Consider the following 14,729-nt stretch of genomic DNA (forward strand, 5'->3'; position numbering starts at 1 on the left):
ATAAAAACTTCCTGACAAAGTGCAGATTCAAGTTTATTAATATCACGGTTTCAGGTGTAGGAGATCAAAGTTTTACAAATATATAGGGAAACTCTTCAAAAATCTTCTCAAGACCACTGGACCAGAAAAGTTTACATTTACATGAAAGCTTCTTGACATGCATTGTCGCTAGCCACGGTTACTGTGTCCAGTAGAACCTACCCTACCTCAAAGTAACAGAGACAATAGTCATGGCTTGTGACATAGTGCATCATGGCCGCCAGGGGTAGGTTGGGGCCACAACAGGGATCAAAGTATGTAGGGGGGAAATTTAAATATGGGCCAAGGTGACTAAAGTGAGCGATGTGGCCCATGGGTCTTTTGTTTAAATTCCTTTTTATAACTACCATTCCAATTCTTTTGAAATTCAGTATGAAGGATCTTTGAGACAAGTTGTAAATTTCTGGACTCCTGCACCAATGGGGCCTTAGGGGCGAGGCAGAAATAGACCAAAAAAACTAAATGCATAGTGATGTAGAACAGGAAGATCGAGCTACCAAAATTGTAAATGCCATGATCCCCAGGGTTGAGGTTCCAACTCTAGGACGAAGCCAAACTTGGTATATATATAGTGTAAATCGTCTTTAATGCTATTGATACTAAATTGAAACTAAATAGATATTTTGAAGGAGTAGGTAGTCCTTTACCAAAATTGTAAATTTCATGATCCTAAGGGGTGAGGGTTTGGTTCCATGGTGGAGCCAAAATTATCATAGTGATTATTGTCTTTATCATATGAAAGACTTGTAAAAGTTAGCTGACACAGTATAAAAACTAAATGCATAATTAGGTAAATCTGAAAAGGATGTACCAGAATTGTGAATTTCGCAACCCCAAGGTTTTGACTCGAGGACGGGTCCAAATTAGTCATATAGTTTTCATGTTATACATATACCAGTATAATGTTGGGTAAAGCCTTCTATCTGTGTAGGTGTTTTTGAGAACATTTTAAGTTTAAGAATACATCTTGTTTCATACTTTTGCTGAATATTAGAATTTAGCTTAAATATTCTGAACAGGAAATTTTTTCTGTATTTCGTAGTGGTACTTTTAACTAGTATTCAGTTGACTGATAAGGCCTGTAGGAGTAGTGATACGTTTAACTAATACTCAGGTGACTGATCGGCCTGTGGGAGTAGTGATACTTTTAACTAATACTCAAATGACTGATAAGGCCTGTGGGACTAGTGATACTTTTAACTAATACTTGGGTGACTGACAAGGCCCGTGGGACTAGTGATACATGTACTTTTAACTAAATACTCAGTTGACAGATAAGGCCTGTAGAACTAGTGATACTTTTAACTAAATACACAGTTGACAGATAAGGCCTGTAGAACTAGTAATACTTTTAACTAAATACTCAGTTGACAGATAAGGCCTGTAGGAGGCGCCTCTAGTTGTAAATGTTCTCTACGACTACTGTAATGTTTTTATTCAGATTAATTCATAACAAAATAACGTAAAACAACATAACAAGCTTGAAATTAACATCTTGTGCCACAAAATATCCAGTCAGCTGTCTTACTGATTAAGATACTGAATCGATGAAATTCACATCGTTAGTTTCAGCCAATGACTGAATCGATGAAATTCACATCGTTAGTTTCAGCCAATGAGATTCCTTGTACAATACTTTCACTGAATATTCCGAACTGCTGGCAGCTGTTGCTCTGTCACTCTTATGTCCAGTTTCACAGAAGTGAAAGGGAAAATCAATTGCAAAGTACAATCTTTCAAAAGATGACATTGAAGAGGGGGAATTCGGCTTTATCCGGTTGTGTCAAGTCGGCCAGAAAGCACACAGTCCCTGCATGTCCTTCATATAAACTGAACGGGGCATCGGGGACTCGGGCTCCGCGCTGAAACTCCTCAGTAAACAAAAACTCGGCAAACTGCTGGGCACGGTGGAGATGCCGATGGTCGCCAGTAAGGCGATAAAGGAGGAGAAACACAAAGCCACTCCCCGCCACGCCGTGACAAATACCCGGGCCTTTCTTCAACAGACCTCTAGCCCAGGTGACCTCTCCACAGCGTAAGCAAGCATCCAGGTATTTCTGGTCGCCCCATACTTTGTAGGCACGGGCAAACAGGTAAACCACACCTACAATACAAACAGATAAACCACACCTACAATTCAAACAGGTAAACCACACCTACAATTCAAAGAGTATGTATGCATGTTTTATGATTTTCTATTCTATGATAAATGGAAAATTCCCTTACATGGTTTAGTGATTATTATTCCTCATCTTTAATAACCAAAAAAACCCAATTATATATGATTATAATCTGCTGATTATAAAGTCTCCCAAACAAAGTACTGGCTGTATTAAAGTGGCTTTTTCTGAATACTACTGTTTTTCCCACATTAATAACTCCCTTGCACAAAATCCATGCTAACGAGGGACATTAAAATGAAGTGTAGAACATGTCTGTCAATAGTTAAAGAATAATTTATTTCATTTTTATCTTTATAAGAATAAGAGGTCAAAGTTACTTGCAATAAAGGTGTCTTACTATGTGTTGCGTTAATTCGTATATAAGAGAATAGCAATGTTGATGTTGGCCAAGGTTAAAGTTTCTCAAAAGTAGGTCAAACCCCAAGGTGAAAGTTACAAGGTCAATTTTTTGGGAACCCAATTGGTCTTGTCACAAGAATACCGTACATGTGTGAAATATCCAAGCTCTAGCACTAACCATTTCAAATTTATGGCCAAGGCTGAAATTCTCAAAAGTAGGCCAATCCTCAAAATCAAGGTAAAAAATCTTGGTACCAAAGGAAAGGTCATGTCACAAGAAATACACATCCATACAAAAGTTATGACCATGGTTAAAGTTTTTGAGGACAAACACAGATGGACAGACCAAAATCTATAAGCCCCCGAATCTCAAATTACTGGGACATAAAAACTGAGCTACAGTGACCTATTTTTGGGTTACAACACAGCTTTCCCCAAGATGCACCAAATGGCAGTCCTAGGCCTCCCCATGTGAAAGATATGACCCACACAAGAAAAAATTTAACGTGTGGACAAAAAAGGTCTACTATAAAACAGCCCGTCAAAAGATGCATGTATAAAACCCAATTATATTGAACCACATGACCCAACATACAAATACATAATACATAATATTCTTGACAGTTGGGAAAACGTTGAATATTCAAATAATACATGCATTTCTGTTACCAAGTTGAATTGATTATCACGTTAATTTTCCTGGTCAGGTGATTCTGATTGTACCATACCTGGAGCTCCGTGACACCAGTGCACTAGTTCCTGGTCCTCTGGACGTCTGTGATTCGGATCTACTTCATCCATAGCTGGGGGATAGTTACCATTCTGTTCTAGACCTAGCATGAAATCCACAGATTTACGGATATCCTGTTCAGCAGCTGGGTCAGACTTCAGGATCTCGGGGAAGCTTAAGAGCATCTGAAGGATGGAGGACAAACCATGGGCAGCACCTGCAAAGATCAAAGCACTTTGTATCTCATAAGGAGGAATTCTCCTGTTCAGGTAATTGTATACTGTTTAAAAATCCCTTGTAAAAAAAAAAATCACAGTATGTCTTTTAAATAACTTATTACTGGGTCTCATACCTGTGCATAGGAGGAAGGGGGGGGGGGGGGGGGGGGCTTTCCAAGTTCAGAACCAAATTTTAAAAATTTTGTTTTGGCTTTTTCCTTCACCTTTGTTTCACGTTTTTATTTTTCTCATTCGCTGTTTACACAACATATAGAACATATTATTAAACATGCATTCAAAAACAATATTCACGCATGCTACTGCACAAGTATTTCATATCAATATATATCACCATCTTGATATTTAATAATAATTAAATAAGTACAGTAGACTACACACATTTAACCTGGAGGGTTTACTCTCACAATAATTAATTGCTTGTATTGTCCCCCTTTGTGAAACATCCTTTCTCTTTAATACATTATAAGAAATGAAAGATTCTGAGTTGATGTGAGAGTGTGATAGTCCAACAAATTTGATCTCTGGTGGTCCAACAGTTCAATGTCCTATGTTCAAATCCCTGTCTAGGCAGAATACCTCCTCCCCTTTTCTAGCAAAAAGCTAATCTATGTGAGAGGGAGAGACAGTGAAGTACCAGAGAACCAGTAAATTAGAACAATGACTAGTCCAGTATAGTTAAGAGCCATGAAAAACTGATATAACAGTTCACACCATGTCCTTTTGAGTTGTGATGGAGAAACATTCCATTTTACACTTCACACAGTGATATCGCCAACAGTCAGTGTATATCCTGTAAACCATTAATTATGTGGACAGCTTCAACAAGCTTCAACAATAAACTTGTAACATTTGCACTAGGGGTGAATCGATTCACCGAAATATCAATACTGTTCAACATAAACGCTCGGTTCAATGTTCGATTCATTGCCTTGATTTTAGGTTCGATGCGTTTATTACAAACGGGTTCAGTAAAATACATCAGGCTCGGCCTGTACTTATTATTTTTACCTGCATGAGTGACAAAATAGCATCGAATAACTGTTATTTGCCTTGAGTCTGATGAAAATGATAATGAATTTTATCGGTTTAAACTAGAGCCAAGAGTCATCTAATCGTTTGGCAGTTTAGGAACACTTTGCTTTTAAAATTATGATTTTGAATCTTGGTAATCAAATTTTTCTTCAAAATTATTATTGGTTTCTTCTGTAAATTATATCGGATTGAAAGTATTGAATCATGGCATAAGTATTGCAATATGTATCGTATCGTGAAGGGGGCATATCGTTTCAGCCCTAATTTGCACCTAAATTTTGCCTGTGAGTGTATGCCTAAAATTCATGTCTTTAGTCACCCAATTCGCTATCAATTAGCTTGATTTTTTTTTTAAAGTATTTGGACTAATACTGTTGATTTACCCAAGAGAAGGCAAAGAGTTAAAGCTGTTAGTATTGGAAGAAATATAATCACTCCATGGCAACAGAGCACAGTCAGAATAGGTTAATTGATGTGTGACATTTATGGGGCCAAAATAAAAATATTGTTTGTTTCCCCTCGCCCGACCGAGTCCGAAAATTCACACCGACCCATAAGTTTTTATTATGCCATTCTGGTGAAGTTTTTTTTTTAAATTTTAAGAAATATTCAAGGTCGTTTCTGGTGCAGATCAGTATTTTATAATGACAAAAATTTTCTATATCTTCTTTGGTTTCAATCCAAAATTAAAAAATAATAATACGAATACAGGAGGTGTTCTGGTCCGAAATCTAGAAATTTCGCCGCCTCCAGCTGGAGACGGCATTCTCTGGCTGATTTCAAATACTTACAAGCCGAATTCAATTTTAAGCTCATAACTAATCAATAAAACGATTCTTCTTGTACTTACTAATATCAATTTTATGGGTTCTTTCATCACATAAACAGTCTCTTGAAAACATTTTATCAAACTGTCGAGCTTTGTTTTGAGTCACGAGACTCGTTTGCTCAAATGGCAGTGAAAATTTGGTTGACTACAATTGTTGGCTTCTGTTTAATATCGAATTTTGGATTGATATTTTCTTTTAATCGATATTAATAAGTACAAGAATCATGATTGTTTTATTGATTAGTTACAAGTGAGTTTAACATTGAATTCGGCTCGCAATTCGGACTAGTGATCTGCAAGATCGAGATGGAGAAATGTTGTCTATACGAGGAGCGAGGAAACAAGAGAATTCGGGGCATCCAGTGTGCAAGTTGTGTTCTTCAGATGGGGAAAGTGTTGATATTTCGGATGGATGCGATATTTTTGACAGTCAATCAGAAGCATTCTCAATTTAACTTATTTCTGAACTAATGCTATATTTACAAACTGGAAAACACCTAATTATATGCACATGTGTAACTCAGCTCTGATTGGTTGATGTCAGCATCCATTTTGTTTGATCGGCAAAATCAAGTCCCATTGAAACGTTTTCTGGTAAACTAGATCTACCGATATCATTTAAAAATATAATCAAAATCACTATCATATATAAATTAAGATAATGTGCAAAAAACAAAAGCATAAAATGTCAGTGAACCATAAATAAAAGACAGCAACCGAGTTTACCAATTTTATAACACCATGTATCCAAAACTAACACCATTGTCCATAGTTGCAACATTCTCCCTAACTTTATTTAAGTGTTAGTATGTGGTATAAATAGCAGAGCAAATTCTGATGAAACCCAATGTTCGTCGAACCAACCAATATGTATACATGTAGTCCAATGCCTAAGTTTGGTGGTTAGATAATGAGCATTTCCAAAATACATGAAGTACTGTCTGAAATATCGACACCTTTCCTAATTGCAAAACGTGGCAATCAAAGCAGAATTTACGCGAGAACTGACTATACGAGTTTGATGAGGAAACATGGATGATGTGCTTCACGACGTTTGGTATCGGGCATTGTTAATGGTTATAGGAATTTCATAATAAATAAAATTCTGCTAGCTAAAAAAAAAAACTTTTTACCTACCTACCGACCTTCCTCTGAAATTTAGGGTCGGGAGAGGGGAAACAAACATATTTTTAAATGTGGCCTGGGCTATGAATATGATGTGATGAGATATGGACTCCCTGAAGTGAATCTATTAGAAGCCCACATGGCAACCATGAGTTATCAATAAATCTGCAACCCTGTCGTCGACGTAAACCCACGGTAAATTGATTACACTTCGTTCCTCTCTCCATCACCCGTGGGTCCATTCATTCCTACTCGCTCGTTCTCATAAATAATTAATAAGGCAATTTGATTGGGCACTCATAGTACACCCTGAGCAAATTTGTCCAATCAACAAGACACTTTCAGCCCAATTTCGGTATACAATTGTTGTGATAGCAAAGTTAAGTTAATGCTACCTTTAAAAACAGAAGAGTTCCATTACTATAACGATTACTTTAATTGGACGATATTTTCAAATATTATTTCATGAGAACGAGCGAGTAGGAATGAATGGACCAACGGGTGATGGAGAGCGGAACGAAGCGTAATCAACCATGGGTTTCTGACGATACAACCCTGTTCAATTATCATTTACTTCTGTAACATCTTCATTCTTTCTGTTGTAAGAAAACATCCACAGATACAAATTCTGCATAAACTGGAGAACATGAAGGACAACTTGCCAACACAGAAATCAACACCTCACAAACATGCTATTTTTAACACAAATTACAAAGGATGTATTTGGCCAAAATTGACCGCGCTTCAAAAAACTGGCCACATTATGCAGGTAGAAAGGTGACAATTTTCCCGTTTCAGTCATTTATAATAATTACTTTTTTTTTCTCAAATCACAAATTCAAAAGACTTAAAGAAAGTAAGTAATTTTAAATCTTCTTGTTTTTTGGTGGTTTTTTACCTAGATATTCTGTGTTATAGTAAGAGTACATCAAGGTTGACTTGGGACTTGATCTCTGCTTTTCTGCACCTTTTCTACCAGATGCAACAGTGGTTCTCCAAAGAGCTGTTAAAATATCATCTCCCACAACCTGAAAAAAAAAGTAATAAACTTCAGTAACCAGTAACTTTCAATTCCATGGATAACCTGTTCTGAAACTAAAATACATGCAAGATATATTTCATTACATTTGTAACGGGAAGGGACAAAATGCAATGGACCAGACCAGGATTCGAACCCGGGCCCCCTGAATCTTTAGTCAGGTGCTCTACCAACTGAACTTACTGGCACCGGTGATCGAATCCGTCTGACCGCTACATTCCTCCCTCCTTAAATTGTCTCTCACCTGAAGACATCAACCCAGGATCTTTTAAAATCCCCAGGCAGGCATTTTCACCCATCAGTTCCAGGGGCTGGTGTACGGCACCAAATGCAACAGGAAGAGAGAAAATGCAACGGACCAGACCGGGATTCGAACCCAGGTCCCCTGAATCTCTACCAACTGAGCTATCTGGCCACCGGCGATCGAAACCGACTGACTGCTACACATTAAAACTTATCACTGTCTTTGATATACTGTAATAGTCTTTTGTTGACTTGTTAAAGGTATATAGTACTGAATTTATATAAGATTTACTTTTTACTAACCTTTTTACCTATTTTCTGCTGCAGTGCCAAAATGCCAGACAAATATCCAGCCCTCCCAACAAAGAGTTCATCAGAACCATTTCTGCCAAAGAAGTCAATCTTTTTACAATATTCAGATAGCTGTGCATACTGAGCACTATATCGATCGGAGCTCTTTTCGTCACCTACTGTCTTGAACAACATACTGTTGAGTGCCCACACACCAGCCTGTCCCAAAATGAAAGAGGAGGGAGGAGAGCTCTTCATCCCCCCACGCCCGATGTACTCCGAGTTCACTTTGGCATACACAAAAGCCTGTTCCAGGTATTCCTGTCTTTCATTCTGGAAGGATTCATGGGTAGCTAAGTAATATAGCATGTAGCCCACCCCCAAGTTCCCGACATACAGCCCGTCAGAGCAGGTGCTGGGATCCGGGGGCATCCGTTCTACTATCGTTTTAACAATAGCAACAACATTGTCATGCCATTTGGATTTATCTATAGATACAGGCTTCTCTGGAACAAAATCTGCAAGCTTGTTTTGGAAAAATCGCATCTTCGAAAAAACACAAATTAGGACTGAAATTTCCCCAAACTGCAAAAGTATCGATGAACTGAAAACTCTCGATCCCGATCATATTTTCAAAGTAATTGAATTTTTCATCTTCAGAAGTCTGCAATATTGATTAGTATGGTCCCAGTACTGCAATAAACTATTCTACTATCAATATTCTGAATATTGTAAACATAAAACAGATACAAGCTGGGGGGGGAAATAATTTTGATCGGGATCGGAAAGCAAGTGCCCGCCGGGCTGGGAGCTGGAGTAAACAATGGCATCGTACGTGCTGAGGATAATATCGCTGACTCTTGGTGTCTTCTTCATCTTCATAGGCACCTTGAAGCTTACCCCTTCTGTCAACAAAGAATTACACAAAGAAATGGTGGGTATACATCCAGCACACCCGGCCCAGTCTCCTTAGAATAGAATCATTTCAGGATCACTGTTTGTATCCCACGCTCGATTTCTCGGCTGTCTTCGTCACAAGATTGATTGATTGAATATTGTTTAACGTCCCTCTCGAGAATATTTCACTCATACGAAGACGTCACCACTGCCGGTGAAGGGCTGCAAAATTTAGGCCTATGTTCGGCGCTTATGGCCTTTGAGCAGGGAGGGATCTAATCCGAGATTCCTCTGACTCTTACCCCCGCTTTTATATTTGACATGTGCGGGGGAGAGTCAGAGCGGACTCCATATTGAAAAGTGGGAATTCAGCGACACCAGCTGGTGTCGCTGCTTTACCTACCTCTTACAACTTTATTTCGCGGATCTATCTTCCAAGACGTGAGAATTCAGTTAACGGAAGATAAATCTATAAATAGATCATGATTAATACGATGCTATCGCCGTTTAAACGGCCCTAACATCGACAAATGGAGCATCACTTGAATTAGGTCGCCGCCTCGCCATTTGATTTCTTTGCGCATGACGTCAGCACATGTAAACACAAAATTCCATCGTTTAAACGGCGATAGCATCGTATTAATCATGATGTCTTTGTAGAATAATCTTCCGTTAACTGAATTCTCACGTCTTGGAAGATAGATCCGCGAAATAAAGTTGTAAGAGGTAGGTAAAGCAGCGACACCAGCTGGTGTCGCTGAATTCCCACTTTTCAATATGGAGTCCGCTCTGACTCTCCCCCACACATGTTAAATATAAAAGCGGGGGTAAGAGTCAGAGGAATCTCGGATTAGGAGGGATCTTTATCGTGCCACACCTGCTATGACACGGGACCTCGGTTTTTGCGGTCTCATCCGAAGGACCGCCCTATTTAGTCGCCTCCTACGACAAGCAAGGCATGCTGAGGACCTATTCTAACCCGGATCCCCAAGGGCCTACACACCATGTTTATAGATCTGTCAACATAGCATTTTTGTCTTGTACTCTTTCCTTAAAGAGGTTCGCACCTGATATTTGGAGTAATGCCAATTTTTTGGAAGTGTGTTTTTGATTTCTAGGTAGTCCGAAATATCTGATATTTTCCTGGCTTTTTATGATTTTGATATTTACCATGCCTGGCATGTCAAAATCATAAAAAAGCCAGGAGAACATAAGATATTTCAGACTAATTTCTAAGCTACTTTGAAGAAGAATTAGGAAAGAAAAAACGGCCAGTGTGGGATGCAATGCTTGTTGAGTCAACACAACATAAGCAACACAAATTAATCATTACATAAAATAGATACATAAGATTCATGTCCTCTAACAATACAGATAAAAAAAAAGTTTGATACTGGTATTTATATGAAAATAAATAATGACCTTTTTGCACTTGATGTACAAAAAAATTCATGTTATCAAATTTGAGAGTTTAAAAGGACATGTTTAAATTTTTAAGGTCTTGTCTTAAAATTTAAAATGGAACTTTAAAAAGTGGGAGTTGGGGATCAAATTTTTAGCGAAAATACTGAATTTTTATACAAAATTTCACCATTAATTTTAAAGTTTTTTTTTAAGAATCTGTGGTCTGTTTGGGAAAATATATCGACCAAATTAATGAATTACAACATCTGAACTAGTTCCAATTCTCAACTACTTGTATCATGAATTATAAAACTGAAATACACATATTGGAGTATAAAAATAGAAGATATATTGGATGAAACAGAAACTGTAATATGCAGATTTAGAACTTTTTGATTAAACAATCTTTCCGGTTCAATAATAGATGTGCAATATGTTTGAACCAATGGGATCAGTAACAAACCAGTGAATACTTAGTTGTAGCATCCTGCGCAGTTGTGCTCAAAAGCTTTTAGGAGCTAACTTCCTTAAATCGGATATATATGCAGATAGACTTAAACATTCCCACGTTCTGTTTGCTCCTGTTGACTGAATTTAATGATGTCTTGGCTTTATATAGAAATCTTCTTTTTTTTTCCTTTTTTTTTTTTCTACGTCAGCTGCAAATTATTGCATATCTTTTTTACCCAATTGCAAGATATTACACATAAAATTATGAAGTGATGAGCAACTGAGTAGTAACTTTAAAGGTTACTTTTCAGGTGAAGCCCATTGTATATACTCTAAGAACAAGGATTAATATGATTGACCATTTTCTGCCCCTTGGAATTTTTAGATTCAGATTTAGGTATTTGGTCTATTCAGGGGTATTTGTTTGTCTGTCTGTATACCGGTAGACTTATGACTATGTTCATTAGGTGAGTAATCCTTGTGACGAGGCCTTTCCAACAGTGGGCTTGTTTAACGAATTTGACTTTGACCCACGTAACTTTTGAAATATAAGAAATTTAGAGGATAATTGAGTGGATCAGTTAAATGCTAACATGGATGTGCTGTTACATAGGCATTTGTGTTTCATGATTGCATCTAGGATTTCTTTTTTTACTGCAGAGGAAAATGTATATACGAAATGCCAAAGTTTTCCCCTTAATAAAATGGACAAAGTGGAAACCAAACTCCCACTTATACAGAAAAGTGATTGGTGGATCTGAAGTGGTGTGTGGTGCCATTCTAGCCTTTATACCAGGTGAGCTGGAATATGTTTGACCTACATATGACAGAAATTTTTGAAAACTAAAGTGTTCTTGGATATTATTATAGGTTTTAAATGTGCATCATTTATCGTACTTGGAGTCTGAATACTATATTGTATGTGGCTTTGAGGCATGTTCTCTCTACTTCGTATCAAAGATAACCAATCAGAATGTTCGGCCGTATTCTCATCTTGATACGTAAACTCTGTAACACCTTGTTTACTGATATTTTGCGTTTTAATGTAGTTGTTTTCAGAATTGTATTTTTACTTCATGTAAATCTTCTCTGAGGGGAAAAATTAGGATAGATTGCTGTTTTACCATAGAGAAGCTGCAGTTTATAATCTATATAAAATAAGATCTTTTGCAATCACTACGATGCTCTAATCTTGAAAATTCCCAGCGTAGAATCTCAGAGCAATTAGAAAAGATCTGATTCTAAATAGATTGAAATTAATTAGAAAAAGTCTTGAAGCAATTAGAAAAGATCTGATTTTAATTATTATGAAATTAATTAGAATTCTCACATTGATTGTTTTAAAGATATTATCTTTAGAAGATCTGTATTAACAACACTTTTCATCTCTGAATTATTTTTATTTTAATTATTTTCAGGTCCACTGAAAGAGGCAGCCAATGTGCTAATGATACTCATAGCTTGTCTAGATGTATACTCACACTATGCGCTGGATGAAGGCCTGGATAAGATGAGTCTCTCCGTGGTTTTCTTCCTCTTGCTCATGTGCCGACTCATCATCCACCTCCAGATGAAGGCTCGCGAGTACGAGGTTTCTGAACGTGCTCAAGCCTCGGAACGAGACCATGCCCCGCCCACCTGTCAAGGACACACCCACTCTGTTCACCCAGCAGCTGGAGCTGGATTTACTGCCGCTGATAAAAAGAACCAGTGAAACAGTGACTGGTAGGGACATTCAGGGGAAGTAACCCCTCTCTGGAAGAGGCAGAAGAAAGAAATCGCATGATGTGGGTTAAGTGTCTGAAAATATTCAGGTTGACTGGGTTTTTTTCACAGAAGCGACCTGATCATTATGAAATTCATCAAATTGAAATCCATGTTTTCACTATTTTTTTTATTATCATGGATTGTGTTGTTTTATACACAGGGCATTTGTGCAACTGGTTTTTATTTTGGTTTGTATTTATTTTTTTTTATTCAGTATGTTTAATTTCTGGATACATTGTAATTGTGTATGTAAACCTTTTAAAAAAATAAATATTAAATGAATGATTTATTTTTAGTATAGATGTGATGTTTTTCTGGGACAGGGAATTCAGAAATACATATGTATCTGTTCCACTTTGAGCTGTCATTCCTTTATTTAATATCTATTCAAGGCATGAGGTTCATGAGATCAAAACACACAGAAATCTGAGGGGTATTAAATTCATAAACATTACAAATTAAGAAAAAAAATCATCAACAGTATTTGAGCTTATTGTTTTCTAGGGGTGAAACGATACAGTACCGATTCGATTTTCGATACTTTAGTCTCGATTCGATACAATAGCATGTACCGAATTCTTTATAATGCTAAGATTTTTTTTTATGTTTCATTGTATTTATTGCTCTCTGCTAATAAATTCTGCATAATAAAAAGCGTTTAACATAAAGCAACACTCTTATCACTTGTCCTAAAGCCGAACTATCACTATACCCATGATTTATACATTGGGGGTGCATTTTTCAACTCGACTGTGTCCATTTTGGTGTAGCAAAGTTTACTCGTACGTTGAATGGGCAATTTTCAATTTCATTGGCTAATCAGAAACTGTGTTATCAAAAGCAATGTATGGTATGATTCTAGAACCGTATCGAACCGAAACAGACCCCGAATAAATTGAACATCGAATCGAGACCTCTACATCGCGATTCAGCCGCATCGTGATGCATCATTTCACCCCTATTGTTTTCATAGTACATGTACATATAATCATACTATACAGAGTTAATATATCCAGAGTGAGAGAAGTTTTCTGTATAGGATTATTCTGAATTCTTTTAGAGCAACAATTTAATTATAAGTGATTATTAATTCTATAGTGGATATGTTGAATTAAAGGTCATTGATCTCTCTAAAAAGAAATAATTGCGTGTATGATACTGCATGTGCATCATTCAATTAGTAGAGAGCAATAATTTCACACAGTATATTGAATTGATGAGCACAATAATTCAATGACATTTGAAATTCTGTTGAAAAGAACAATATGTAATTGAATTAATGCATGTATCAATTGAATTTTTAATTGCTCTCTTCATTATCGATTAATCATAGCATACATCATTTCAGTTATTGTAACAGGTAGGGAGAAAATGCAACAGACCAGACCGGGATTCGAACCTGGGCCCCCTGAATCTCTAGTCAGGTGCTCTACCAACTGAGCTATAACTGGCCACCGATGATCGAACCTGGCTGACCGCTACATTCCTCCCTCCTTAAATGTCTTCACACCAGGATCTTTATCCCCTGGCAGGCATTTTCACCTGTCAGTTCCAGGGGTTGGTCTAAGGCACCAAATGTAACAGGAAGGGAGAAAATGTAGCAGTCAGCCGGGCTCGATCGCCGGTGGCCATATAGCTCAGTTGGTAGAGCACCTGACTAGAGATTCAGGGGCCCGGGTTTGAATCCTGGTCTACCTACATGTACCTACCTATCCTCTTCGTGGCCGGTGGCACATAAGGCTGATACCAGACCCCTCCTGATGTTGAGTTTGGTTCTAGTTTTCAGTTTCCGTAACAAGAACTTTTTTACAGGGTGGAGCAGTTAACACCACGCCAAACCTCCGCACTGTTGGGCCGGGTTTTCTTTCAGGGTTGTCCTTCCCATATACGATTGCAGTTCCCACTACTTTCGAGCTCTATCTACCCGGATTTTCTGTCTGGATTTACTTTCGTAGCCTTTGACTTTCCCAAGCCACCCACAAGGCAGTGGGGCTATTTTACCCATAGCTGGGGCAAGGTTGGTGAGTGCTAGGGAATATCCACACGCCAGTGGGCCTACACACTGCACCTCTAGGGTCCTTGCTACTCCGAGATCCTTTACAGTTTAGCCTAGGATGCTGGA

The 14,729-nt window shown here is 37.7% G+C and overlaps 2 protein-coding genes across 2 annotated transcripts; one reads left to right on the top strand and one right to left on the bottom strand.

Annotated features, from left to right (window-relative positions):
• Nucleotides 1-1,456: 1,456 nt before the first annotated feature.
• Nucleotides 1,457-8,878, bottom strand: LOC125675020 (lanC-like protein 3). The gene is made up of 4 exons (XM_048912476.2): nt 8,102-8,878; nt 7,415-7,544; nt 3,290-3,508; nt 1,457-2,143 (listed from the first exon to the last, which is right to left on the bottom strand). The coding sequence occupies exons 1-4, from the start codon at nt 8,633-8,635 to the stop codon at nt 1,776-1,778; spliced, it is 1,251 nt and encodes a 416-aa protein (XP_048768433.2). The 5' UTR covers nt 8,636-8,878; the 3' UTR covers nt 1,457-1,775.
• On the top strand, nt 8,862-12,889 carry LOC125675024 (novel acetylcholine receptor chaperone-like). Its single transcript, XM_048912481.2, has 3 exons — nt 8,862-9,023; nt 11,501-11,636; nt 12,259-12,889. Exons 1-3 carry the CDS (start codon nt 8,913-8,915, stop codon nt 12,552-12,554), a joined length of 543 nt encoding a protein of 180 aa, XP_048768438.1. The 5' UTR covers nt 8,862-8,912; the 3' UTR covers nt 12,555-12,889.
• Nucleotides 12,890-14,729: the final 1,840 nt, after the last annotated feature.

Source organism: Ostrea edulis, chromosome 3, assembly GCF_947568905.1.
Source record: "Ostrea edulis chromosome 3, xbOstEdul1.1, whole genome shotgun sequence".
Classification (NCBI taxonomy): domain Eukaryota; kingdom Metazoa; phylum Mollusca; class Bivalvia; order Ostreida; family Ostreidae; genus Ostrea; species Ostrea edulis.